Source organism: Sus scrofa, chromosome 11, assembly GCF_000003025.6.
Source record: "Sus scrofa isolate TJ Tabasco breed Duroc chromosome 11, Sscrofa11.1, whole genome shotgun sequence".
Lineage (NCBI taxonomy): Eukaryota > Metazoa > Chordata > Mammalia > Artiodactyla > Suidae > Sus > Sus scrofa.
In genome coordinates this window covers 14,131,203-14,155,224 of record NC_010453.5, presented here as the reverse complement: position 1 = coordinate 14,155,224, position 24,022 = coordinate 14,131,203, and the positions used below count along the sequence as shown (strand labels likewise).

General features: G+C 43.4%; 2 protein-coding genes across 9 annotated transcripts in view; both read left to right on the top strand.

Moving 5' to 3' along the window:
* The window catches only part of PROSER1 (proline and serine rich 1), a 31,649-nt gene extending 28,622 nt beyond the window's left edge, over nucleotides 1-3,027 (top strand). The window contains exons 12-13 of the mRNA XM_021065266.1: nucleotides 367-517; nucleotides 1,375-3,027. Coding sequence (XP_020920925.1) covers nucleotides 367-517; nucleotides 1,375-1,497 — 274 coding nt within the window. The 3' untranslated portion in view covers nucleotides 1,498-3,027. The remainder of the gene's footprint in view (nucleotides 1-366; nucleotides 518-1,374) is intronic.
* On the top strand, nucleotides 3,864-24,022 carry STOML3 (stomatin like 3). 8 transcript variants are annotated; one of them, XM_021065271.1, is made up of 9 exons: nucleotides 4,383-4,501; nucleotides 6,611-6,939; nucleotides 8,989-9,123; nucleotides 12,991-13,094; nucleotides 13,173-13,245; nucleotides 16,785-16,867; nucleotides 18,276-18,479; nucleotides 20,228-20,362; nucleotides 21,817-22,906. In XM_021065271.1, the coding sequence occupies exons 3-9, from the start codon at nucleotides 9,072-9,074 to the stop codon at nucleotides 22,042-22,044; spliced, it is 879 nt and encodes a 292-aa protein (XP_020920930.1). In that variant the 5' UTR covers nucleotides 4,383-4,501; nucleotides 6,611-6,939; nucleotides 8,989-9,071; the 3' UTR covers nucleotides 22,045-22,906. The 8 variants fall into 8 exon arrangements, with proteins under 8 accessions (XP_020920933.1, XP_020920935.1, XP_020920931.1 ...); XM_021065274.1 differs by lacking the exons at nucleotides 4,383-4,501; nucleotides 6,611-6,939 and adding an exon at nucleotides 3,864-3,952; XM_021065272.1 differs by lacking the exon at nucleotides 6,611-6,939 and having other exon boundaries at nucleotides 4,019-4,501; nucleotides 21,817-22,909.

Here is a 24,022-nt window from a genome sequence, read left to right as displayed (position 1 = left end):
GAAAGGGGAAAACCATTCCTTACTTGTCATCTAAATGAAAAAATCGAATTGTTTGGTGATGCAAAGTATTTTTCTTGGCCCACATGTCAGAACTCGAAAAATGTTTTGTTAGTATATAAAATATTAATGCCTGCTCAGATAACTTTAGGATTTGTATTTGGTAGTTTATCTTTATTATAAAACAAATAAGCTCATTGAATTCAGAACAATATAGTTTATAATGGGAAGTATATCATGAGTGGCAAGCTCTTATGGTTCCAACAGAAATTGTCTGATTTTTTAAAGAAATGAGATAGTATTTGACAAATACAGAAGTGATAGCTTTCATGTTATGTGCATTTTGACCTGGTCTGTCTGTCGTTTTAGTTTATCCTCTGGACTTCAAGCTGCAGGCAGTTCTGTGTTTCCAGGACTTTTGTCCCTCCCTGCCATCCCCGGGTTTTCTCAGAATCCCACGCAGTCATCCTTGCAGGAGTTACAGCATAATGCAGCTGCACAGTCAGCCTTGTTACAGCAGGTGAGCAGGCCGTGCCTGGCATAAATAAAATGGCAACATATGTACCAGCTTCTGTAGTGACAACCTTGCAGCACAGAGAGTGGTATTCCCACACTGGCCAAAAATGGCTCTTGACCCAGTGTCTGGAGATTTGCTGATTAATTCACCCCACATCTATGAATCATTCCTGTCTTCTTTCAGAAAGGTAACAAAGATGATATAATGTCTTCATCTGTATGAATTAGTTTTCCTGTTTACATAGACTTTTAAACCTCAGTTCAGAGATTTTAGAAATGGAATCTTCACGTGACAGTTAAAGTTTAGCTTGTCTTCTATGATTTAAGCTAAAATAATAAACCATTAAAGCAAATTTTCTTTAGAAAACCTACTGACTTTTTTTAAAGGGTGGTAAGCACTTTAAAGGCATTTCTACACATTTCCGCCCTCTGAAGAAGTTTGTTTCATAAAATTTTCTTTCTTTCTTTTTTTTTTTTTTTAAGGGCCGCTCCTATGGCATATGGAAGTTCCCAGTCTTGGGTTTGAATTGGAGCTATTACTGCCAGCCACAGCAACGCAGGATCCAAGCCAGTCTTTGACCTAAACAGCAGCTCACAGCAGTGCCGGATTCTTGACGCACTGGGCTCGAGGCCAGGGATAGAACCCACATCCTCATGAATACCAGTCAGATTTATTTCTACTGCACCATAAGGGGAACTCTGGGTTTTTTAGAAATTTCAAGAGACCAAGCATACTTACCCCACCCCAACATTTTTCTTTCTTTTGTTTTGTGAATATCTGTAGTATGGCACAGACTAAAGCAAGTACAGACCTGATTGAATTTGGCAGTCTGGTAACTCGTGCATTCTTCTTTCTTTCAGGTCCATTCAGCTTCTGCTCTGGATAGCTATCCAGCTCAGCCAGATGGGTTTCCTAGCTATCCTTCAACACCAGGAACACCGTTTTCTCTGCAACCAGGCCTGTCCCAGAGTGGGTGGCAGTGAATATATTTCCATGCATATTCGCTTTCGGAGCAACATCAGAATTGCCTGAGGACTGCAGTGAACAATCTGACAAATGTGAGGTTGGCCGAAAGTCAGGAAATGAGGACGAGGATAATCCTGGGGAAATGGGGATAAGAGTTTTAAAAATAGGGTTGCATTTTTTAAAAATGGTTTTAACTTTGAACACTCCCCTATGTAAATATGCTGACAGTAAATTGTATGGAGAATAGTATTAAAAAGTGTTGAGGGACTCTTTACCTCCCACCCTATGAGATTTTGAGTCGTGTATGTGATCTATGTAGGAGGAATACTAAAGAGGAGGTTGAACTCTTTATAGCCAAACACAGCCTTAAATCTGCTTGTAAAGCATCCATGGACAGAAGTAATAGTTGTGCCTCAGACTTACGGGTTGCATGTGGCCCTGGGGGAGTTCCGACCCTGGGTTTGCATGAGCGGTTCCCATTAGCAGCGCAGGAACTCAGCATCCATGCTCCATAGGTATCCACAAAAGGGAACTTGAGGCCCACAGTTATTTTTAATTCCTGACATTACTGACCATACATAGACTGCTGAATTTAATTCAATGTATTTCAGGTAAGTGAAAATGGTGCTCAATATAGTCTGTAGGATGACTTTCAGGTGTTTTCAACTAAAAAAAAAATACTTATATCCAGAACTACTTTCTTACAGAAATACAAGTGAGGCTTGTGATAATTTGCCTTCAGAACTTAATCTCAGCAGCATCCAAATGAGTGAGGAATGTTTGACTGACCCTTGGGCCACCTCTATTACTCTTTGTGCTCTGGAAGCTCTTGGTGAATGTTTACAATCATGGGATGTAGTATTTCTATTTGTACTTAAAATCAAATGCTTATCTAAAATAATTATGTGACAACAAGATAGAGAAGACTTGCTCTGTTAGTAAATATGCAGTGTGTACTCCTTTTTTTTTGTGTGTGTGTCTTTTCGCCATTTTCTTGGGCTGCTCCCGCAGCGTATGGAGGTTCCCAGGCTAGGGGTCAAACCGGAGCTGCAGCCACCGGCCTACGCCAGAGCCACAGCAACGCGGGATCCAAGCTGCATCTGCAACCTACACCACAGCTCACGGCAACGAGATCCTTAACCCCCTGAGCAAGGCCAGGGATCGAACCCGCAACCTCATGGTTCCTAGTCGGATTTGTTAACCACTGAGCCACGATGGGAACTCCGCAGTGTGTACTCTATTTAAGGATCTGTGGTAGTATATGATCGAATGTCATTATTTTAAGTAAAATAACTGCCACGTTTAGGGGGACAGGGGAGTAGGGAGAATGATTTCCAATCCTGTGATTAAAAATGTAAACTATTGAATCTACTGTAGTACATTTCAGCATCTAGAGGTTTTACTTTTATAAAGATGGTGTCTGGAAGATGTTGCTAATGTATTTTCCTTCCACATGGGGAACAAACTTTTTAAGTCTATTGATAAATATTCCTGTATGGTTAGTTTTTAACAATTTTTTAAAATAAACTTTATGGATATGATAGATATTTTATGTGTTTTATTTGATGCCTGGATGAGTTTTCATTTTTTTATTGCTAGACCTAATAGCTATAATATTTTTGTCTGAATTTAGTTGTAATTCTTTATCTACTAGTGATGCCTATTCCTTTAAATAATATCTCATGTGAAAGCTCTATTATAACCAACATTTGAAACAGACTAATTATGCCTTTAATTTTCTCCAAATAGAGAATGTAACCTCATAATTAATGTTATACTAGTTCCTAGGAATTGTCATCTGTTCCTGTTGGGTCTACACTCAGAAAACACTTTAGAGATTATATTGTATATTGTACCTATATTGCTTATGTATGTTGACTGTTCATTCGGAAAAAAAATTACTGAATGGGTAATCTTTCTGAAGTGATGCTACTATAATAATAGAGATGCTATTATTTCTCCTGTCCTGTGAGCCCCTTTTCAGAGCAAAGGAACATCTTTTAGATGTTCATCTGTTCTTTCAGGTGTCCTATCCATCTTTTAGATGTATTCCTGGGATTTTGCATATATTGTGCACTTAAAACTTTGTATAAAAATGAAGAGAGCATTTTTGGAGCACTTGGAATAATTGCTGGAGCCTGGTTTTGTGTATCCCACAACCCTATGAGAGAAATACTAGCAATCTAACTAACCAGATAAAGAAGCCAAGATCTAAATCACACAGTAAGTGGTAAATTTGAACCAAGTGTTTAAAAATGAACATCCTTTATGTAAATGTTGTGTCTGTATTTCTGATTATTCACAGAATGTGTCTGATTCTCTGCTAGATCTCCAGCAGCAGATTCATAAGATGTTGGATCCGGCTCCTGCTTTTGGAGGCGCCCTCTGGAACTGGTTGACCTCCTCGTGCTGGTGAACATATTCCTCACCATACCCATCATTGTGATCTTAATCCTTTTATTCGGACCCTGTGTAATTAATTGTATTTCTCATTTCATTACATCCCGATTAAAAACTATCAACCTTCAAATGGTGATGGAAGGGGTACCCAGTGTAATGTATCGAAGCCCACTCGACCGTCCCACGAGTGGAGACCTAACTGCTTTTCCCTAACGACACCCCTTTTCAGCAGGAAGCAGTCAGAGGGGTCGTCGCCCCTTTTTCCCAGCAGTTAGAGTCTCCAACTCTAGAGGGGGAATTGAGGCAGAGTATTAACTCAGGTAGTCAGTGTAGGAGCGTGGGCTTCGATGCATTCTTTGATAGGGCCACTGATTAACATTTGTGGCTTAAGGGCTCCAGGAAGTAACATCTCCACAGGCCGTGCTTTATTATAAGAAATGCGTATTCCCCACAGACTTGTGTTTACTATAGAAAATGCGACTCTCTAGCCCACTCCTTAACTGATAAAAAAGGAATGAGAAGAATGGTGACTTAATCTAAGGAAAGAAAAGGACAAAAACAACATAAAACTTTTGGGACATTTCCAACCCGAAAAGCTATATTGGACAAGGACTGATACAGGTAACTGAACAAGGCCAATAGGAGAAAACCACATCTTTCTGGACCCCACACTGGTGCCCCTTTCCACCTCTAAGAGATAAAAATCCCTATAAGACAATAAAGAAGGGGGCTCTTCTCCCCCCTCCCAGCAATCCTGGGAGCTATTTGCTTTCCTTTAATGAAGACGTTGCTTGCTTGCTAAAAAAAAAAAAAAAAAAAAAGAATGAACATCCTTTATAAGGCATGGAATGTCACAGACTAGCAAATTAATATAATCATACAACTGGATGGACTTGAAGTTTGCAGCCTGGATCTAAAAAGCAAGGGAGGGACCTGATGGTGAAAGACCTTGTAAACCCCACTGAAGAGCTGGGCCTTTGCTCCATGGTCCGGAGTTTGGGAATTTATTAGAAAGCACTTTGCAAAAATCACTTAGGCTGCAGCCTGCAGGTTGAATTAGAGATAGTAAGCTGTAAGTTATTGCAGGCAGTGAGGACTGGCATTATGAGAAGGAAATAGAAATGCCCCTCTCCAATCTCTCCGTAAAGGCCTGTAGTCTGTATAGGATTTGCTGTCAATTCATGCAATTGTTTAGCCTTAATTTTAAGCTTTAGGAAAGAATTTACGCCAAATCGAATTTAATGAACTTATGTTGTTTTTAAAGGTGACACAACAGTAGTAAACAATATCTAATTTGGTTCAGCCAAAAGATTATATATTGGACAATATTAGCATGTAAGTTGGGAAGAGTGATCTAAACTAATATATCCCAAGGTCCTATCAATAGCCATGTGAAAATTGTTCAGCTTCATTAAAATTCAGGTAAATCTGGAGTCCTTGTTGTGGTTTAACAGATTTAGAACCTGACTAATATCCATGAAGATGTGGGTTTGATCCCTGGCCTCACTCAGTGGGTTAAGGATCCAGCACTGTTGTGAGCTGTGGTGTAGGTCATAGACACAGTTCAGATCCTGCATTGCTGTGGTGTAGGCTGGCAGCTGCAGCTCCAGTTCGACTCCTAGCCTGGGAACTTCCATAGCCAGGGGTGCAACCCTAAAAAGGCAACAACAAAACCAAAAAAAAAAAAAAAAAAAAAAAAGTTATAGCTGCCTTGCACGGGGAATATTCCAAGTATTTTGCAGTAACTGCCGATGGAAAGTAATGTTTAAGGGAGTTCCCTGGTGGCCTAGTGGTTAAAGATCCAGTGTGGTCACTGCTCTTTGGTCACTGCAGGTTTGGTCCTTGACCCAGGAATTTCCATATGCCACAGGCATGGCAAAAGAAAGAAAAATTGTATAAAATTTTTAATTATAAATTAAAAAACCCATAACTGTTCTCATTTTAGGCCTTTCCTTAGTTGACAGAATAAAAGTTTAGAAACACGCAGGAGTTCTCTGATGGCTCAGTGGATTGAGGATCCAGCGTTCTCACTGCAGCAGCTCAGGTCTCTGCCGCGGCGTTGGTCCCATTCCTACCCCGGGAATCTCCATATGCCGCAGGTGTGGCCAAAACAACAACAAAAACAAACAAAATCTTCATCGGGAGTGCATTGGGCAGTTCTCTGTCTGCTTTCTTCCCTATCCCTCGGTCCCCTAGGACAAGGGGAGAACATTCCATTAACGTGACCCATGATGGTTTTATATTTTAAGCAAAAGAAGAGGAAGACCTGCAGATGGGCTTATGGTTTCTTCATTTCCTGGGGCTCCCGTTTAGGAACTCGGCTTGTCCTGGGTGCTCCTTACTCGTTGAAATCATTCTCGATTTCGAGGTTGAGATAGCTGGAACATTTTGCAGGAAGAAGGAAAGCAGTTGCTTAGTCATCTTGCAAGGGGATGTGTTTGTTGCAATTACTCTGGAGGCTCTTAAGAGCTGCCACCAGGGAGCAATTATTGTCACTGTTGTTTTGAACCTCGCACCTCAGTGATGGCGGTGCTGGCGTAAATGGTACTGGGCCAGTGTTAAGGGGAAATGTATTTAGAAATTAGCGAAACCAGCACTTCCAAAACACTTTGTTTTCATGATGCGGAGGGTCACCCTACTGGGAAGGAGAGCAGCTTCCTGTTGCCGCAAAGCTTCTCTATAACCTGCTCGCAAGAAATGATGGCAACGACTTCCTCCTGCTCTTTCCAGGAGGGATGAGTCCCAAAGTGGAGACAACGTGGTGATGGAGTAGAGGCCTGGAGGAAAGAGAACACCGTCTATGGATTGACGGCACAGAACCAGGGATGGAAGTCAAGTTTGCAGATTTGCCACAAACAGGAGAAGCATTAACCAGGCGGGTGGAGAGAGGTCATGAAGATTTGGAGAAACCTAATCAATTTCCAAGGGGAAAAGATACTGTGAAAATCAACCCAACATTCCCCACTTTAGAAAGAAGACAGCTAAGTCCTGAGAAATACAACGCAGCTCCCAGTTGTGGGAATCCTTGTCACGGTGTACCGATGCCAGTCATTACTCGGGTATTTACATGGACTATGCCATGTGTTCCTCACACCGCCCACTCTGGTAAAGAACATTATCATGCCCATTTTACAGATGAAACTAGTGAAGCAGAAGAGATGAAGTCACTCAGTGTCACACAGCTAGGTCATGGTAGAGACAGGATTTCATTAAATCCAGGCAGTGTGAGCCCAGCACCTGCCTCTCACTCACCGTGCCCCTGGCATCATTTCCACATCAAGCCCTAACCTAGGATGTATGAGAAGAATGCAGAGGAAAGCATTTGAAAGCCAAAAGTCTCTGACTCAGGACGTACACGTGTCTGTTTTAATCTGTCTCTGGTCCCCAGCCTCCTTCCCAAAGTTCTAATAGTCCATATTAATTCTTATAATTACAAAAGGTGGATGACAGCCCTGCCTGGTTATTACTGTAATTTGAGCTTGTGCAGAAGGCAATTATGATTATCAAGTAGTTGGCAAAAGTAACCCACAATCTTTGAGGTTTTCACAGTTGAAGTTGCTGAGAAAATAAATACGTGGTTGCAAGAAGAAACACTTGAAAAGACAAGATGAGATAGGAAATATTGGAGGTGGTTTTCTATTGTTTGTTTCCACACAAAGGAAAACAAAATATTATTTAGAGTTGATATCAGAAAAATGAACGTCAGAGGATTAGAAGACTGGTGCATTCAGTGTTGAAATGAAGGCAAAATTGCCCTTGTTTCAAGTGGTTTGATGAAAGAAGGACTCCTGGGACAAGAACCTAGAGATCTAGATTCGAGAAAAAGTGTTATCATTGATGAGCTGTTGTCTTTGATGAATTACTTATTCATTCATTATTTCAACAAGTATCTCGGACAACAGTTAGTGCCTGCATTGTTGTGTATGCTGCAGATGCCGTGGTAAAAAAATAACAGACCTAGTCACTCATCTCCTGGAAGCTATAATGTGGGGTAGGAGTCAGCAAACATTTTCTGTAAAGAGATAGATTGCAAATATTTTATTTATTTTTGCTTTTTAGGGGGCACCTGCGGCATATGTTAAGTTCCCAGGCTAGGGGTCAGATTAGAGCTGCAGCTGCCAGCCTACACCACATCAGCAATCCTGGATCAGAGCCATGTTTGTGACCTACACAATAGCTCATGGCAACACCGGATCCTTAACCCACTGAGCAAGGCCAGGGATTGAACCTGCACCCACATGGATACTAGTAGGGCTTGTTACCGCTGAGCCACAACAGGAACTTCCAATTGCAAATATCTTAGATTTTATCGGCTATACAGTCACTACAGCAACCACTCAGCTGTGTAGATAGGGTGAAAAAGTGACCAAAGACAATATAGAAACAAATAGACTTGGCTGTTTATTTATAAAAGTCGGTGGAAGAACAAATTTGCCTGGCAGGCTGTAGTTAGCTAACCCCTGGTCTAGAGAATGAAACGAACATTAACTGAATAACCATGCCTGTGGTAACATGTGCAAAGGCCCTGCGACACTTAGGACACATATAGCTTGGTGTGGATAGAAGGCCAGTGAGGCTGTTGCTGAGTAAAGAAAGTATCATGTAAGTGAGGCAAGCAAGGGCAGGAGAGACAGACTCCTGGTCTTTTAGGACACTTGGGATTTTAGTCTTTACCGTACTAATAGTTGGCAGTCATTGGATTATGTTAATCAAGATGCTGGGATGACCAGACTCACTCTGAGTGTTATTAAAATGAATTGGATGAAAGGCCTTCATCTGAAACATAAGAGCAGACATACTTGGCCCTGTGTATCGGACAGCTCATTATGATAAACAGGTCACACACGTTGCAGAGAAGTGTTTTATAAAATATAAATGATACCAAAAACTACACCAGGACATTTTACAGGAAGCCCCCCAACCAGCGGGTCATGTGTATACTTTTGAACTTCCCCTGTGGACAACGGCAGTCTGAACTCACCAAAGAGCTCGTTTTGTTTATGTTAACAGGCTTCCTTCACCGGGGTAACGACTCCTTAGGGTGCTCAGGAAAGCGGAGGAACTTCTCTCAGTCTCTCATTCTGTCTTTCTCCTCTCCCTCTCCCAAGCATATCTGGGTGCTGCCCGGAGCCCCGGTCTGGCTCCAAACCCATGAAAAGTTGTCAAGCATAAAAGCCCCCCCAAGAATGAGATGGATCCTGGGGCATCCTCCCCCGAGAAGCAGGACAAAGAGAATTTGGTGGGTAAGTTCCTTTTTCTTGCCTTAAGTGTGTTGTATGGAGATTAAGCAAAGTGACGGTCCTATCATTACACTTAGAGCGTGAGCACGAGGTAGACTAATCTATGTTGAGATTGGCCTCAGTATTCCTGAGAGCCCAGGATTTTAGATTCATTGCTTCTCATGGTTTCATTTGCTTCTTGAAGAGCAGTCTATGACTTGACTTGCTCTTTTTCTTAAGTGTTAGATGAAATTTGTGTTTACCTTTGCACTCGTTTTTTTTTTTTTTTTTTTGCATTAAATAGCAAAGATATGTTGAACAGGCTAAGATCATTTCTGAATATCATCCGTTGATGCTATGATTAAATAGAAAAGGTAGTTTGAGCTGCACCATGTTTGATACCTGGAGAGAAGTTGAGGAAAATAAAACTTAGACTGTAAGGAACAACTTCTACCTCAGCTACTTACTTTCTATTGGCTCTTTTGTATTACAAAGCATTGTGTTCCCATTATATTTTAAATTCTACAGTAATTCTGAGGTAGGTTTTTTTATTACCTCATTTCATGGTGAAGAAAACTGGGTCTTGCAGAGTTAAAAAACCTTGTTGAAAGTCCAGAAAGTGAGGATGAAGAAGATAATACTGATATTGGGATGTGTGTGTGTGTGTGTGTGTGTGTGTGTGTCTCTCTCTCTCTCCCAAGTGCTCTATAATTTGTTTCCAAAGAAGTCAAGTTAGAAGGAGAGAACACTTTGGTATTATCGGTTTATAAAAGCAAGTATACATTTAGGAGTATCCTCGGGAATTGGAAAAGAGGATTTTTCTCTTGAAGTAGGATAGCGACACTGGTGTATCGGAGGCTACCTCCTTTGGAAGTGCAAGTGGGAAGTCTCTTTAAAAGCTGCCTTCACTACCTTTTTAAACAAGAAATTTCACTTTTTAGCTTGTATTTAATGGCTTAAGACATCCTCTGGGTAAACAGCAAGATCGAAGCTTGTATCACCAGTGAAATATTTAAATGCATTTACAGGTTTACTTGGTTTTGATCTTTGAAAAACCTGCATGATCACTGAACAAAGAGAAACAGGGCTTATATGTCACAATTCTGATGCCACGCGCTTTAGGTAGTTAAGGAGATGGGTGCAGTGTCAGCCCTTCTTTGACTTATGTGTGCCCTCCTCTGAATCAGGCACATCATCCAGTCCTTCAGGCTGTACAGAAATTTCTGCTCACAAATGCTGAGAGAATTAAATAACTGAATCCTTGTTCCCACCCTCAGCAGGAGCCTTCTGCAGGCTTGTCCCAGCTTGCCTTTTTTTTCTTTTTTTTTTTTTTTTTTTTTTTTGGAAGTTCCCAGGCTAGGGGCTGAATCAGAGCTGCAACTGCCGGTGGACCCGCTGAGCAAGGCCAGGGATCCAGCCTGCATCTTCACGGATAGTAGTCAGATTCATTTGCACTGCACCACGACGGGAACCCCCGTCCCAGCTTTCGGAGGCCACTAGGGTGCAACTCTTCCGGACTCCAAGTTCAGTGACGTCACAGGGTCGATTAGAATCCACGGAACGCTGTAAATGAGGGCTTTTCCCCAAGGGCCCAGACTGTTATTAGTACCTCTACTCATTAGCCTTGGCCATGAAACCCCACCCCGTTCTATTGCTTTAAAAGTTGAAGTGAAGTTAATTGGAATCTTGACTCTTTCGATCTTAGAAATTCTCCTCAACATTCATGTGCAAAAGAATCTTCCTGGGGGAGATTTTTCAAACTCAGATTCCTGGTCCTCATCTCTAGAACTTCTCATCTCTAGGTCTGGAATGGACTTTCTGCCTCCAGAAACGGTCCTAGGCTGCTGAGGTTGCCAGACGGAGACCATACTTTGAGTCACACAGTATGTTTTGTTTGGCAATTCTGCACTTTTTCCTAAAAAATGTTCTTGACACTAGCTGTGTGCATATTTAGGAGAAAAAGGCAGGGGGTCAGATGATTTACAGGTGGTAAAAAGTGATAACCCATAGGGTTTTCCTTTATATTTTGTGTTTGGTGCTTAAAATCCTTGATTCATTAGAGAAAGAAGCAGGAGGTTGCTGAGAGCCCGTGTCACTGTGTGTCCACAGGCTTGGGAGTGAACAAAGAGGGAAGAATCTGTAACCCCACCTCCCCAGGCCCAGGGAAGGTGACTGTTCTTACTCCACACAATTTTTATTGTTCTCCTGGAAAGCATCTGGAGAAACACAAAGGACATTTTTTTAACTTGGCATGCTTAGTTTTTTTAATTTTAACATTGCTTTTGAAAACTATCAAGGTAGCAAAAAATAAAAATTCTCTGAACAGTATAAACCAGTCATACTTCCATCACTCAGAATTAACCACTTTTAGTATTTTGGTTAATTTTCTTCCAATATTTTTTTACTCTTTTTTTTTTTTTTTTTGTCTTTTTGCTATTTCTTTGGGCCGCTCCCGCGGCATATGGAGGTTCCCAGGCTAGGGGTCGAATCGGAGCTGTAGCCGCCGGCCCACGCCAGAGCCACAGCAACGCGGGATCTGAGCCGTGTCTGCAACCTACACCACAGCTCACGGCAGCGCCAGATCCTTAACCTAATGAGCAAGGCCAGGGATCGAACCCGCAACCTCATGGTTCCTAGTCGGATTCGTTAACCACTGTGCCACGACGGGAACTCCTCATTTTTTTTTTTTTTTAACTAAGAGGGATTGTACTGTCCGTATAATTTTGCATCCTATTACTTTATTCTTTTAACAACATACCATATATTGGTATATTCAGGTCCCTTAAGGTGATCCCTGGCCCGGGAACCTCCTCATGCTGTGGTTGCGGCCAAACAAACAACATACTATAGCGATTTTCTCACGTGTTCGTAACTTTAAAAAATTATGATATGATATGGGGTAGATTTATCATGGTTTGTTAATTATCCCTCCATTGTACTTTCAGGGTGTGTTTGATATACGGCGCTTACACGGAACATTATCATGAGAATACCTGGGCATAAATCTTAAGGACGACTCATTTGTATTTGTTGCTATTGGTGGTCATTTCAGACAGAAAAGGGGGGATGAGGAGAGAGGAGAATGATGCAAGGAAAACATTTGCATTTTCTCTTTATTTTCTTCTTATAATTGTGTGGGGGCTGAGGGTGTAAGGACCCATGATGGAAAAAATGGGAGGTTGTGTGGTTCTCTGCTTAACTGACTGTTTTGAGAGCAACCAGAATCTCCTCTGATGGATCCGTCTTTCCAAACAAGAAACATCAAACAGATCAATAAATCCATCTATTACGTTGCTGAGCAATGTTTTTCTTTTTTCTTTTTTTTTTTTGGAACCTAAATTTAAAAAATTTTTGTATTATTTGTTTTTATTACTCTATGAATTTAGTTCATTACTCAGTGAACGTTTCTGAGTAATGAACTAAATTCAAAGCATTGAGGGTGTCACCCACTTCCCTCGTTCAGTGAATGGAACCAGAATCTCCAGTGTTTCAGGAGATGGAGATATAAAAATACAAAGCCTGCTCTCAAAGCACTAAAAATCTACAGGAAACCTAACTAAAAGTGACAAAGTGCTGTGAATAGTGACGATAGTGAGTGCTTTGGACACTCAGAAGAGGAGCCCGCCAGGGTGAGGGTAAGATCAGAACGTCTTCCTGGAAGGGAGCACGTGGGCCTAGGGGACGCAAAGGCGAATGTGAGGCACACACAAAAAATCAATTGTCAAAGCAAAAATGGAACCAGACAACATTAAACAGGCAAGAGAGAAAAGCTGTGTGTGTGTGTGTGTGTGTGTGTGTGTGTGTGTGTGTGTGTGTGTGTGTGTGTGTGTGTGTGTGTGTGTTTCCTAAGACCCGCGGCACTCACAGGCTTGCCTCCGTCTCATTTCCTAGGCATCAAGAGTAAAGGGCTGGGTGTGTGTGGCTGGATCCTCTTTTCCCTTTCTTTCCTGTTGATGGTCATAACCTTCCCTGTCTCCGTATGGATGTGCTTGAAGGTAATTCCCTGGGAAGTAAACGGGGGTCTCTGTGAGCTGACGAACATGAGGACTCACTGGTCTCCCTTAACCTCGCAGATCATCAAGGAGTACGAACGCGCTGTCGTCTTCCGCCTGGGACGCATCCAAGCCCAAAAAGCCAAGGGGCCAGGTATGAATGACACCGCGGCAGCCCTGATAAGGATCGAGGGCACCTAGGACTGCTGCCACTGTCACCAACATTTTCCCTGGCAGCATTTACCGAGGGGGAGAAAATCACAGGAAGCCAGGGCCCTTGCCTTTCCATGCAGTTGAAGGGTGCTGTCTCCTTAAGCGAGTTACTGGGAGTGGCCAGTAGACCACTAGCTCGGCCGGCTGGGAACCTAGACCTGTTTTCCAACACTCCCTCTGAGAGTTTCAGTGCCGTGAACAAACGGTGGCTCTGGTTACCTTGGCTGGACGCCACTTATTACCAGAGAGTGAAGGAAGAATGAAGGAAGGGAGCAAATGGCCAAGGCAGAAAATTTAGTTATCCAGGAAGAGTATTCCAGGAGCTGGGTTGTTTGGTTGTCTTTTTAGGGCCACACCTGCAGCATATGGAAGTTCCCAGGCTTGGGGTCAAATTGGAGCTGCAGCTACTGGTCTGCACCACAGCCACAGCAACGCCAGATCCGAGCTGAGCTGCATCTGTGACCTACGCTGCAGCTTGCAGCGACACTGGATCCATAACCCACTCACTGAGCAAGGCCAGGGATTGAACCCACGTCCTCGTGGATACTAGTCGTGTTCATTACCACTGAGCCCCCATGACAATTCCCAGGAGCTGGTTTTTGATTCTCACTCTTGGAAAGAGTTAAGAGAAAAGTCAATGTTAATTTCCTCTCATGGCAAGTAGACTAATAGAGACAGAGAGCTGGAAACCTCTGTCCAATTCCTTTTGTCAAGCGTGGTCTTTATATCCATCCCTTCTCTATAGGCTTAGAATAAAAAATGTCCCAAACTGTTCATGCTATAAACGGAATTCCCTGGTAGCTCAGTGGATTAAGGATCCAGCACTTTCTCTGCTGTGGCTTGGGTTTGATCCCTGGCCTGGGAAACTTTGCATGCCTCAGGTGCGATGGGAAAAAAAAAAAAAAAGGACTTTTTGTTTGTTTTTTGCAAGGTGTGGGGAGAGGTACCAGTACTGAAGCTCTCCAGGAGTAAGATATTGATTTAATACTCATCACTTCTCTTGGTGTATATTTAGTTGAACTCTATGCAACTGCTACTGTTGTTTTCGACACACCAAAATGACAGTTTCATATGACAAATTTTAGGCAAGGTTGTCAAAACAGCATCTTGGTAGGCACATGGAGAAGAAGGATTGTTTGCTGTTGTTCTCTAATCACATTTGTTTTCTGTCCCCCGATACGATGTGTTTAAGTAAACTCATCCTCCCTCCAGCTGCACTATAGGATCTCCACGGGCAGGACTATCCTTATTCCCTTGTGTGCTTTGCCCTTGGCCCTGCACTGTTGTATCTGTTGCATGAAAATAAATGAGAAACTTCAAAAGAAGAAACTTAGGAAAGCTTGGCCATTTCATTAGTATAATCCTACTTGTCAAATAAGGGACCTAAGAGAAAGAGGGTAAGAATTGTTTATTATGGACAGGCTTATGAGTTTGTTCAAATAGCAGTGTTAGAATTATCCAGCTGAGGAGTAACAGAACAAAGTTAACCCCTTCCTAGTCCGGTCACATCAGGTGGGGGCCAAGATTATAAGGGAGAATAAAATTGGAAATTTGAAAGAGGTAAAATAGCCATGACTTGGAGGACTCTAGAGAAAAGTGTCTTTTAAATGAATTTTCCCAGAAGATTTTGCCACTAAATGTCCCAGGATGACAACTCTTGTCATATGTGTCTCTGGGGCCAACGAGTCACTGCAGAATGTCCTGAGAGCCAGAGGGAAACAGGCCAGATTGCTAATGGAAAACCTGCCCACTTCTGTGACTTGTAATTATTCTCTAATAATGAAAATATTCATAATAAGAGCTGCTACTTCTCGAGCACTTAATACGTACCTGGCTCCGTGTTCAGTGTTTTCTTTAATTATCATATTGACTTGTGCTCAATCTTCACTACTGCCATATAGATACTAGGTGATGGAAGTGCAGAAAAATTAGATAAATGTTCCCAGGTCACAAGCTATTTAAGCGGTAGGGCTAGAACTTGACTCTCTCCAGTTCTAAGGGCCATGACCTTAACTCTTAGCACCCCCAAAAAAGTAAAGTAGGAAGTAATCCTCACCACAAGTCTTGGAAAAGTTTAAAGACCAAAAGAACAAAAGCTCCTTAGCTGCATTAGTACTCAACCTAAAAATTTGTTTCTTTTTTGAAAATAAAACAATGGCACAGAAAGTTCCTTGGTGCCTGAGTGGGTTAAGGATCCAGTATAGTCATTGCTCTTGCAAGGGTTCGATCCCTGGCCGGGAACTTCCACATGCCGTTAGTGTGGCCAAAAAAACAAAAAGCAATAGAAGAAAAATCTTTCTGGTATTGGAAATAGATTGGTGTCTGCATCTTGCTGATGTGCGTTGTGTGCTTTTTTGGAGGGCCACGCCCACAGCATGTGGAAGCTCCCAGGTCAGGGATGGAACCTGCATCACAGTAGCAACCCCCCACCCAAGCCACAGCAGTGACAATGCTGGACCCTCAACCCACTGAGCCACCAGGGAACTCCACCTTGTGGTTCTAATCTATGTAACTCTTGCTGTACAGAATATTCTCTGGGGCTATGTTAAGGAGTCATAGGATCTTCAAAGGAGTTTCCTTAGCCCTATCCTTGCCCCCAACCCAATACTCACAATTTGGAGAGAAGTAAAAGTACGTACAATTGAGGAATGTTATTGTATGTGAACCAGAACAGAGTTACAGAGAAACTATAAATTTTGTAATACATTGGTTTTAGGGACACTGAAATCTTGGGAAGATTTTAATTCTAACATTCCTTGAGCACTAATGAAAATAAGTGAGAATGTTGACAGTCACTGATATTCAAGGTCAAAAGTCTATTGCTTCAATTTTTTTTATACAGATACCTTTAACACAGGGAAACCAATTTCCAAGCCATCCTTTTAAATAAATGTCAGATTCAGTACTGAGATAGACATAGGTTGAATGTTTTATACAAGAAAATCCAAGAATTAACTGTCAAATGTCAATGATCTTTGGCTTCTTATTAAAAGATTTTAATTTCAAGGGAACCACTTTAAGTCATTGACTGATGGGAGGAAATAATTTCTCCAAAGGTCTAGGTATACATTTTAAAAATTATCTGAGAAGCACTTATAGTTTCATGAAAATTAAGTATTCCTAGGAGACAATATGTTGCAGTTATTTTCAGTAGGGTGACATTTTAAACCATATTTTCTGTAGTTTTTTTTTGTTTTGTTTTTTTTGCTTTTTGTCTTTTCAGGGCCGCACTCGCGGCATATGGAGGTCCCCAGCCTCTGGGTCCAATCAGAGCTGTAGCCACCGCTGGCCTACACCACAGCCACAGCAACGCGGGATCTGAGCTGCGTGTGCAACCTACACCACAGCTCACGGCAACACCAGATCCTTAACCCACTGAGCTGGGCCAGTGATCAAACCCGCAGCCTCATGGTTCCTAGTCGGATTCGTTTCCACTGAGCCATGACGGGATCTCCTTAAACCATGTTTTCTTTTTCATAGGTTTGATTCTGGTCCTGCCCTGCGTAGATGTGTTTGTCAAAGTTGATCTCCGGACGGTCACTTGCAACATTCCTCCACAGGAGGTAATGCTGACTAAAGATATATTGCTAGAAAGAAAACCAGTATCTTCCTGTTATGTGGACAAGTGAGATTTTATGTTTTAAGCTATAAAGAGAAGGATGGATTCTTAGAGATCTGCTTGTGGAGCCCCTAGGTGACTCCTGAAACTACTGGGCTTGTTTCATCAAAGGAGAATGAAGCCCAGGGAAGGGCTGAATGGCCAGAAGACTTGGAATGACTATGTGGGAGGGAGGCGGAGAGAAGAGAAAGAAGGGATACAGATGGCAGAGAAGCTTGGGCGCAGAATGACGGCAGATGCTTGGGAGAATGAAAAATCACTGTACGAAGGAGCTGAAATTAATTCATTGGCTGGTTATTATATTATCCCTTCCATCACCTTCTCAGGAAATGTTTTAGGAATATCTGTCTCACTCACCTCTGCTTTACCTTTGTGTGTGTGTGTGTGTGTGCAACAAAGTGGGGTGGGCATGGGGAAAGAGTACCCAAAGCACAGGGTCCACCCGTAGTTGGATTTCAAATAATTCGTTTCCATTCCTAAAGTAGTGCAACTAAATAACCCAAACCAGTAACTGGGCGCTAAGGAAGAGAAGCGGCATTGCTTAATAATCATGCCACTTTCTGATGAACAAAACAATCTGAGAAAAAATGTGTGGGAGCGCAAAGGGAATGAGAAGAGAGAAAAATCAGGTTAGGGGTCCAGAAACCTCAATCAAGACACAACAGTGAGGCCTCCATGCCACTGGCAGCGACTGCAGAGTCCTTATTTCAGAATGCACCCCTAGTCATGAGAGAGCTTAGGATGTTTAGGGACTTATCATGGGCCTTTTCTGGCTCCATAGTAAATAGTTCTAGGGCGAGAAAGGAGATCTGGGCTCTGTTTCCGTGATACCCCCAAAGCCTTATTTGCTCCAGAGTAGCTGTCATGTTAATTCAGAACAATGAACGCAGAGCCTCTATAAAGATAACTTGGTTTTTCATTCTAGAGTCTAGAACATGGTCTCTGGTGCCATCTATGTTTTCTAAGCAGCACTGCAATTCACAAGCTGGATGAAACTGAGAAGTGAAAAGATTGCAGGTATCAGGGAAACTGGTGTTCCAGCTCTGTAGAAGGCAGAATTCCAGCAGAGGTCTGCCATTACATTTTAAAATGGAAATACCTCATCTCCCCTCTGACTATGGGATGCAAGCCTTCCTGCAGATGAAGTTACAGGGTTAGGTACAGATCTCACCTGTGTAAGAGTTTTGTTATCAACCAGGCTGATGATATTCCAGCCGGGACAGATAATTGGTGATGCTGTATGAGTTTCATTAATGCTCCCCTCCTGTGGAGGGGGCTGTGGGGCTGGCTGGCCCTTGGTCGATCACTGCGAAAGGCGTAAGCATGTGATGTCCTGTGCTCTTGCTCTCCAGATCCTCACCAGGGACTCTGTGACCACTCAAGTGGATGGAGTGGTCTATTACAGAATTTACAGCGCGGTCTCAGCAGTAGCCAATGTCAATGATGTCCACCAAGCCACGTTTCTGCTGGCTCAGACCACTCTGAGAAATGTCCTAGGGACACAGACCTTGTCCCAAATCTTAGCTGGCAGAGAAGAGATCGCCCATAGCATCCAGGTAAGGACACCAAGAACCAATAGCCTGCATCTTTAATCTGCTCATTTTAATTATCAGTAAGTCAAAGCACCTCCCATGTGTGTGTACAGGCATGCGCGTGCATACACACACACACCTGCTCTAATCAGTTGGGGCTTCGTTTCGGGAGTTCATTTCTTTATAATCGCAAAGTCCAGATTTAAATATCTGAGTAGGAGGAGGGGACTGCTGGAATTGTGCACATATCCATTTTCTTTGGGATTCAAAATCATGAATTAGTATTGTACACCTTAGACTTTTCTGATGAGGTAAGAGACCAGAGTTAATTTTAGTTAGATGACTCCCAGGTGGTGCTGCCATTTCTCAAGCAGCTGTATATTCCTGCATTTTGGTGCAAAGTGAAAGTTACGACTCGATAGATAGACAGCACAGGACTGCCGTCCCCCGGAAATCCGACTTCGTGTTGCTAATGACACGAATGGTCAGTGTGATTATAATACTGATGAGGATGTAACAGGTATCCATCTCCCTTGCATACACCCGAGATTACACACAGTCACGTTTCTATATTTTCTTAAATCAGTTACATTTGGGTTCTGAGCCTGCCTTCGGTAAGTCAAGAGGGAAATTCACTTTTGGTCCTTCTTGGCATCTCCTCTAGCCCCTAAGGTAGCACAAAGTCCCTGGGGTTTTATGAGAGAAAGACAGTTGTGCATGACAACTCTCCATGTCATTTTAAGAGCCCCACAAATTTGGAGACTCAGATGTTCCCCCGTCACAGATCACTGGTTTCTTGTGAGGTCCCCCCCTCCTGGGGGTCTGTGGGGATCCCAGAAAGGCGAGGGCTCTCTTGCTGTTTGGTATCACGGAGATCTCTGCCTTCTTCCTTTTGCGGGATCTACCCCTCTGATCTCACTGTTTCTCAGGCACCCTTGCTCATCCTTCCTCCTCCAGGATAACCAGCAAGGTATCTCTGTGGTCTTAAGCTTTTACAAAGGATGAGCATATCTTTGATTGTTAGGCTTCTTCTGCTCTAAAAACTATGCCTTGCTACCTGTTTAAAATTGGCCACAGGCCAGAGGATATACAGGGCAAGACAAATTATATCTCAAAAAGTCCTGGATGAGGAGTTCCCACGTGGCTCATCAGGTTAAGGATCTGGTGTTGTCATTACTGTGGCCTAGGTTCGATCCCTGGCTGGTGAGAGAAATTCCACATGCCATGAGTGCAGCCACCCCCACCCCCCAAACCACAGTTATAGTATATATCGAGTCACTGGGAGGCACTGACAGATAACTTAAATGTATTACTTCCAACATCTTATGACGGTCTTGAAAGAAAACCTTTTATGGGTATGAAAACAGAGACTCAGAAAGGTTAAGTAATGGACCCAATGATCTATAGCTGCAAATGGCAGAGCCAGGACAAAATCCACTGCTGCCTGCCTGGTGCCGGTGGCAAGAAAATGTAGGATGTTTGCTTGAATCTAGACCAATAGTACATACTTAATGAGGGACGAATTGGGATGCACCTGCTGAGAGACCACCTGTTAAAAGACCTGTCAAGATTTGTTCCTGAGTCCTGCCTGGATTCACTTCAATTCCAGCAAACAAGTGATGAGAACTCCTATTCCCTCCCCCAACCGTCTCACTCCAGGTGCTGTAAATGCAGGAGAAAAGAGTACATTTCCTGCATATATAAAATACATTAAAACGTAGATCCCATCACTTGTCTTCTGATCATTGTCCTTTCTTTTGACCTGGAAACAGACCTTACTTGACGATGCCACCGAGCTGTGGGGGATCCGGGTGGCCCGCGTGGAGATCAAAGACGTCCGGATTCCTGTGCAGCTGCAGAGGTCCATGGCCGCGGAGGCCGAGGCCACCCGGGAGGCCAGGGCCAGGGTAAGGGCGACGCTGTCTGCACTGGAGGCCAAGCCTCCCAGCCTCGGAGCAGGCAGAGATGGAGCTTGGGAGTTCTCTTGAGGCTCAGTGGCTTAAGGATCCAGCATTGTCACTGCAGTGGCTTGGGTCACTGCTGTGGCATGGGTTAGATCCCTGGCCTGGGAACTTCCACATGCTGAAGACAGGGCTAAAAGGAAAAAAAAAAAGGATGGAGCTTGGCAGGAAGCTTGGGGCCTCTCAAATTATTGTGATGAAAAGGGTTTTTCTTTTTCTTCCCCACAGTTTTTACTGAGAATTTCCCCCTGAATTAAAAGATAATGGGCAGCTTAATGTACCTTGGGGAAGAAATAGGTCTTCGTCAAGGGCACTTAGCAACATAATCTGACTCAACAAGGCAGGTCCCCACCCCGGCCACACAGCAGAATCTCCTAGAGAGAAATAAGCAAAGCAAATGCTACCTCCTAGGCCTCACCTCATACTTAGTGAAGCAGAGTCTCCAGTGGGCCCAGGAAGCTGCATTTTTATAAATCTGGGGAACCTGATGTAGCATCTTGGTGCCTGTCTTTTGCACATCATCCAAATCTGTTAATTGAACTGGAAAGGATGACGTCAGTCGGGTTAGAATTACAAGCTGTGAGGGCACCTTGGCCTCCAGTGTTCTTGAATCTGTTGGCTCTCCAGCCTTCCTCTCTGTGTGGATGGGTTTCCTGAAGAATCAGAAACCAATCAGATTAGAAGCCTCTGCATCCCTCTTTTGGAATCTTAGGCAGTAAGGAAGGTTTCGCTTTACTTCTCTCTCATTTATCTGTTGAGATCCAGCCACTTCTAAGCAATGGACTTAGGAGGCACTTTCGAACACAGGCAGTGAATGCCCACGGGCGGGGTGGCCAAGTGCTAAGTCCTTCGTGGGCAGCCTGAGAACTGGAAGAGGAGCAGGGTACTGAGGAGAATTCTAGCAAGGGTTTTCACACTGGCACTTGCTGCCACTTGTAATCAGAACTTGAAACAATCCTTACCTTGTAAGAATGAGGCAAAACTGGCAACAGAAATAAATTTAAAAAACGACCATCTAGGATAGGTAAAAAGGAGAGAAAAAAGGACAGGTTGGAGACCCTGAATTTCAGATGGCAAATGATGAGACTTCAAGGTGATTCAAGGACATCACGCTGGTGGATGGACCTGTTTGTGTTTGGATTAAAAACGGTGTTTTTATTTTGTTTGAAAATGAGCTCCAGGGCCTCATAATTTGTAATCCCCACTTCCTGCAACCTCCTTACGTTTCTCTAATCACGTTAGGATGTGCACCTCTTCTCCTTGCCAGGGAAGTAAGTGCGTGAAACATGTGTGGCCAAGCAAGGGCTGGGAAAGAAGTCTCTGTACGGACCCAGCAAAAGAAAGCAGCAGGCGCAGCTGTCAGCTTTTATTTGTAAAGTCTTTTATTCCTGGCCTTTTAGGTCCTTGCAGCGGAAGGAGAAATGAATGCTTCTAAGTCTCTGAAGTCAGCCTCCATGGTGCTGGCCGAGTCCCCCATCGCCCTCCAGCTGCGCTACCTGCAGACCTTAACCACCGTGGCCACGGAGAAGAATTCCACCATCGTGTTTCCTCTGCCCATGAACGTGCTAGAGGGCATTGGTGGCATCAGCTACGATAATAACCACAAGAAGGTCCCTAACAAAGCCTGAGGGTCTGCGGCAGCCAGCACTTGCTCAGGGAGGCGTAACGATTCCTATGCAGAACCCAGCAATTAGACGGGTTGAGAACTGCAACCCTATTCAAGCAGAGTAACTCCACAGCTGGAATAGCATTAGCAGGGAAATGCCATAGAGGCTATAAAAAGGGGGGTGGGGGGAAGAAAAGGGCTCTATTACTATTACTTTCTGAGAATGTTAAACCATAATTTCCATTATTCTAACCCAGGAGTGGCTTTCCCAGACTTAGAGCAGGGACTTTCTCGCAGTAGGGGGAAGAAATCTTTGCGTGACTGTGACTAAGATTTCAGAATTACTTTTTAATGGGTTTAAGAAGCACTCTAGATATTCTGCAAAGTAACACGGACCTTGTATTTATACTAGCTCTTTGCTTTCTAATCCCAAAGAAATTACTGGCTAAATTTCCACTCGTTACAGCAAAACCTCAGAAGGCTTAAAATTATAATCGATTTTGGTGTTAAAGACGGAAGAGGTACTGAGGTTTCCAGCCGCAAACGGATCAGCACCTGCTCCAGGAGGCTCGCACGCCACACTCACCTGACGAGAGTGGTGGCCGATCTCAGCCTCCCAGCGCCTTTGTCAGAGGGTGAGACCAGACAAAATGAGGCTGCAAGCTCCGGTCAGCTGATCTGCTTACAAGTGAGAACACGTGTAAAAGGTTTTGTGGGTTGAAATCACTGGGGACGATCAGCCTGTGGACTTTAGATTTTCGCCCTCTTGTTAATCCCAGGAGCCACAGCAATCAAGAATTGTCTGTCAGCTCTATTCTCCCTCTCCAAAAACAAAACAAAAAAGCCCAAACCTCTTGAGAATAAAAAAGCTATAGAATGTGAATGTATTTAAAAAATTGCTCTGTTGGAGATTACTGTGTTGCTATGGTGCAGTTTTCTTTGAGCAATGGGCTAGAAGTTTTTAAAGCTCCCCTTTATCGAGTGTCTGCTGTGTGTCACACTGTGCTCAGCCCCATGTGGACGCTAAGAAGTATCCTTATTTTATAGATGAGAAGGTGATGTCAGGAGGCTGCGTCACTTGTCCAGAGTCCCTCAGCTAGTGAGTGCTGGGTTGGGATTTAAAAGTAGGTCTGACTCCAAAGTTCTTGCCCTTAAACATCCTTGAGTTTTCCTGGGGGGCGGGGGAGGAAGGGGGTGATAGACCTTCCATTGTTTTTTTGGCTTCAGTACCAATCTTATGGGTTCTAGAAGTCTGGGTGCTGACTATGGTTTTCCACTGTGTCTAGGACTGTGCACACACACATGCTACAGGAACTCCCACACACTCACACGCCCCCCAGGTGACTCCCACTTCACATGCCTTCCCTCCCTCTGTCCCCATCTTGGCTCACACCCCCTCTGCGAGCTCCCCAAACACACATCCTGTCAACATCCGGGTATGACCTGCATATAAATGCAAAATGGGAATCCCACTCAATCACTGGCTTCTAACCTATTTTTTCCCATGAAACCAAATCATACTTGGTATGATTTTGGGGCAAGTCACAGCTTATGAATTCGTTCGTAGATTGTATTGCCTCTAGGACTGTAGTAGTCATTTTTTACTCAGTGAGCTTCGTATTTTTCCCTTATAACCCAAATACTTGCATTTTAACAAGAATTGAGGGCAGACAGATCATGGCTTATCCACATCAGACACAATCTGAGTCCATGAAGTCACACTGTGAAGACACTTAACCAGTGTCTACATCTCATGACCCTACATGTCATGGACAGTGATGCAGAGATGCAGCATTCAGCCCTGTTCAATCTTTAGCATCGCAATAGGCCAGTTATTACATTACTTACTAACAGCTGATTAAAGAGGGCTCCTTTGAAAGTAAGTAGATCTGGGGGCCGAGGGACCGTGGAAGAATCAGAAAGGTCAGGGTTCTCCTGAAATGTGAACGTCAAGGATGAAAGTCAAAATACAGTCACACTGGCTTCCAGAATAAGGCTAA

What these genes read in the sequence shown, in the direction of transcription:
- STOML3 (XM_021065270.1), top strand. Translation starts at nt 8,812, where the DNA reads ATGTGTATACTTTTGAACTTCCCCTGTGGACAACGGCAGTCTGAACTC. An exon ending in GGACAAAGAGAATTTGGTGG is followed by an intron (nt 9,124 to 13,172) that starts GTAAGTTCCTTT and finishes TTAACCTCGCAG; the next exon opens with ATCATCAAGGAGTACGAACG. An exon ending in CCCGGGAGGCCAGGGCCAGG is followed by an intron (nt 20,363 to 21,816) that starts GTAAGGGCGACG and finishes CTGGCCTTTTAG; the next exon opens with GTCCTTGCAGCGGAAGGAGA.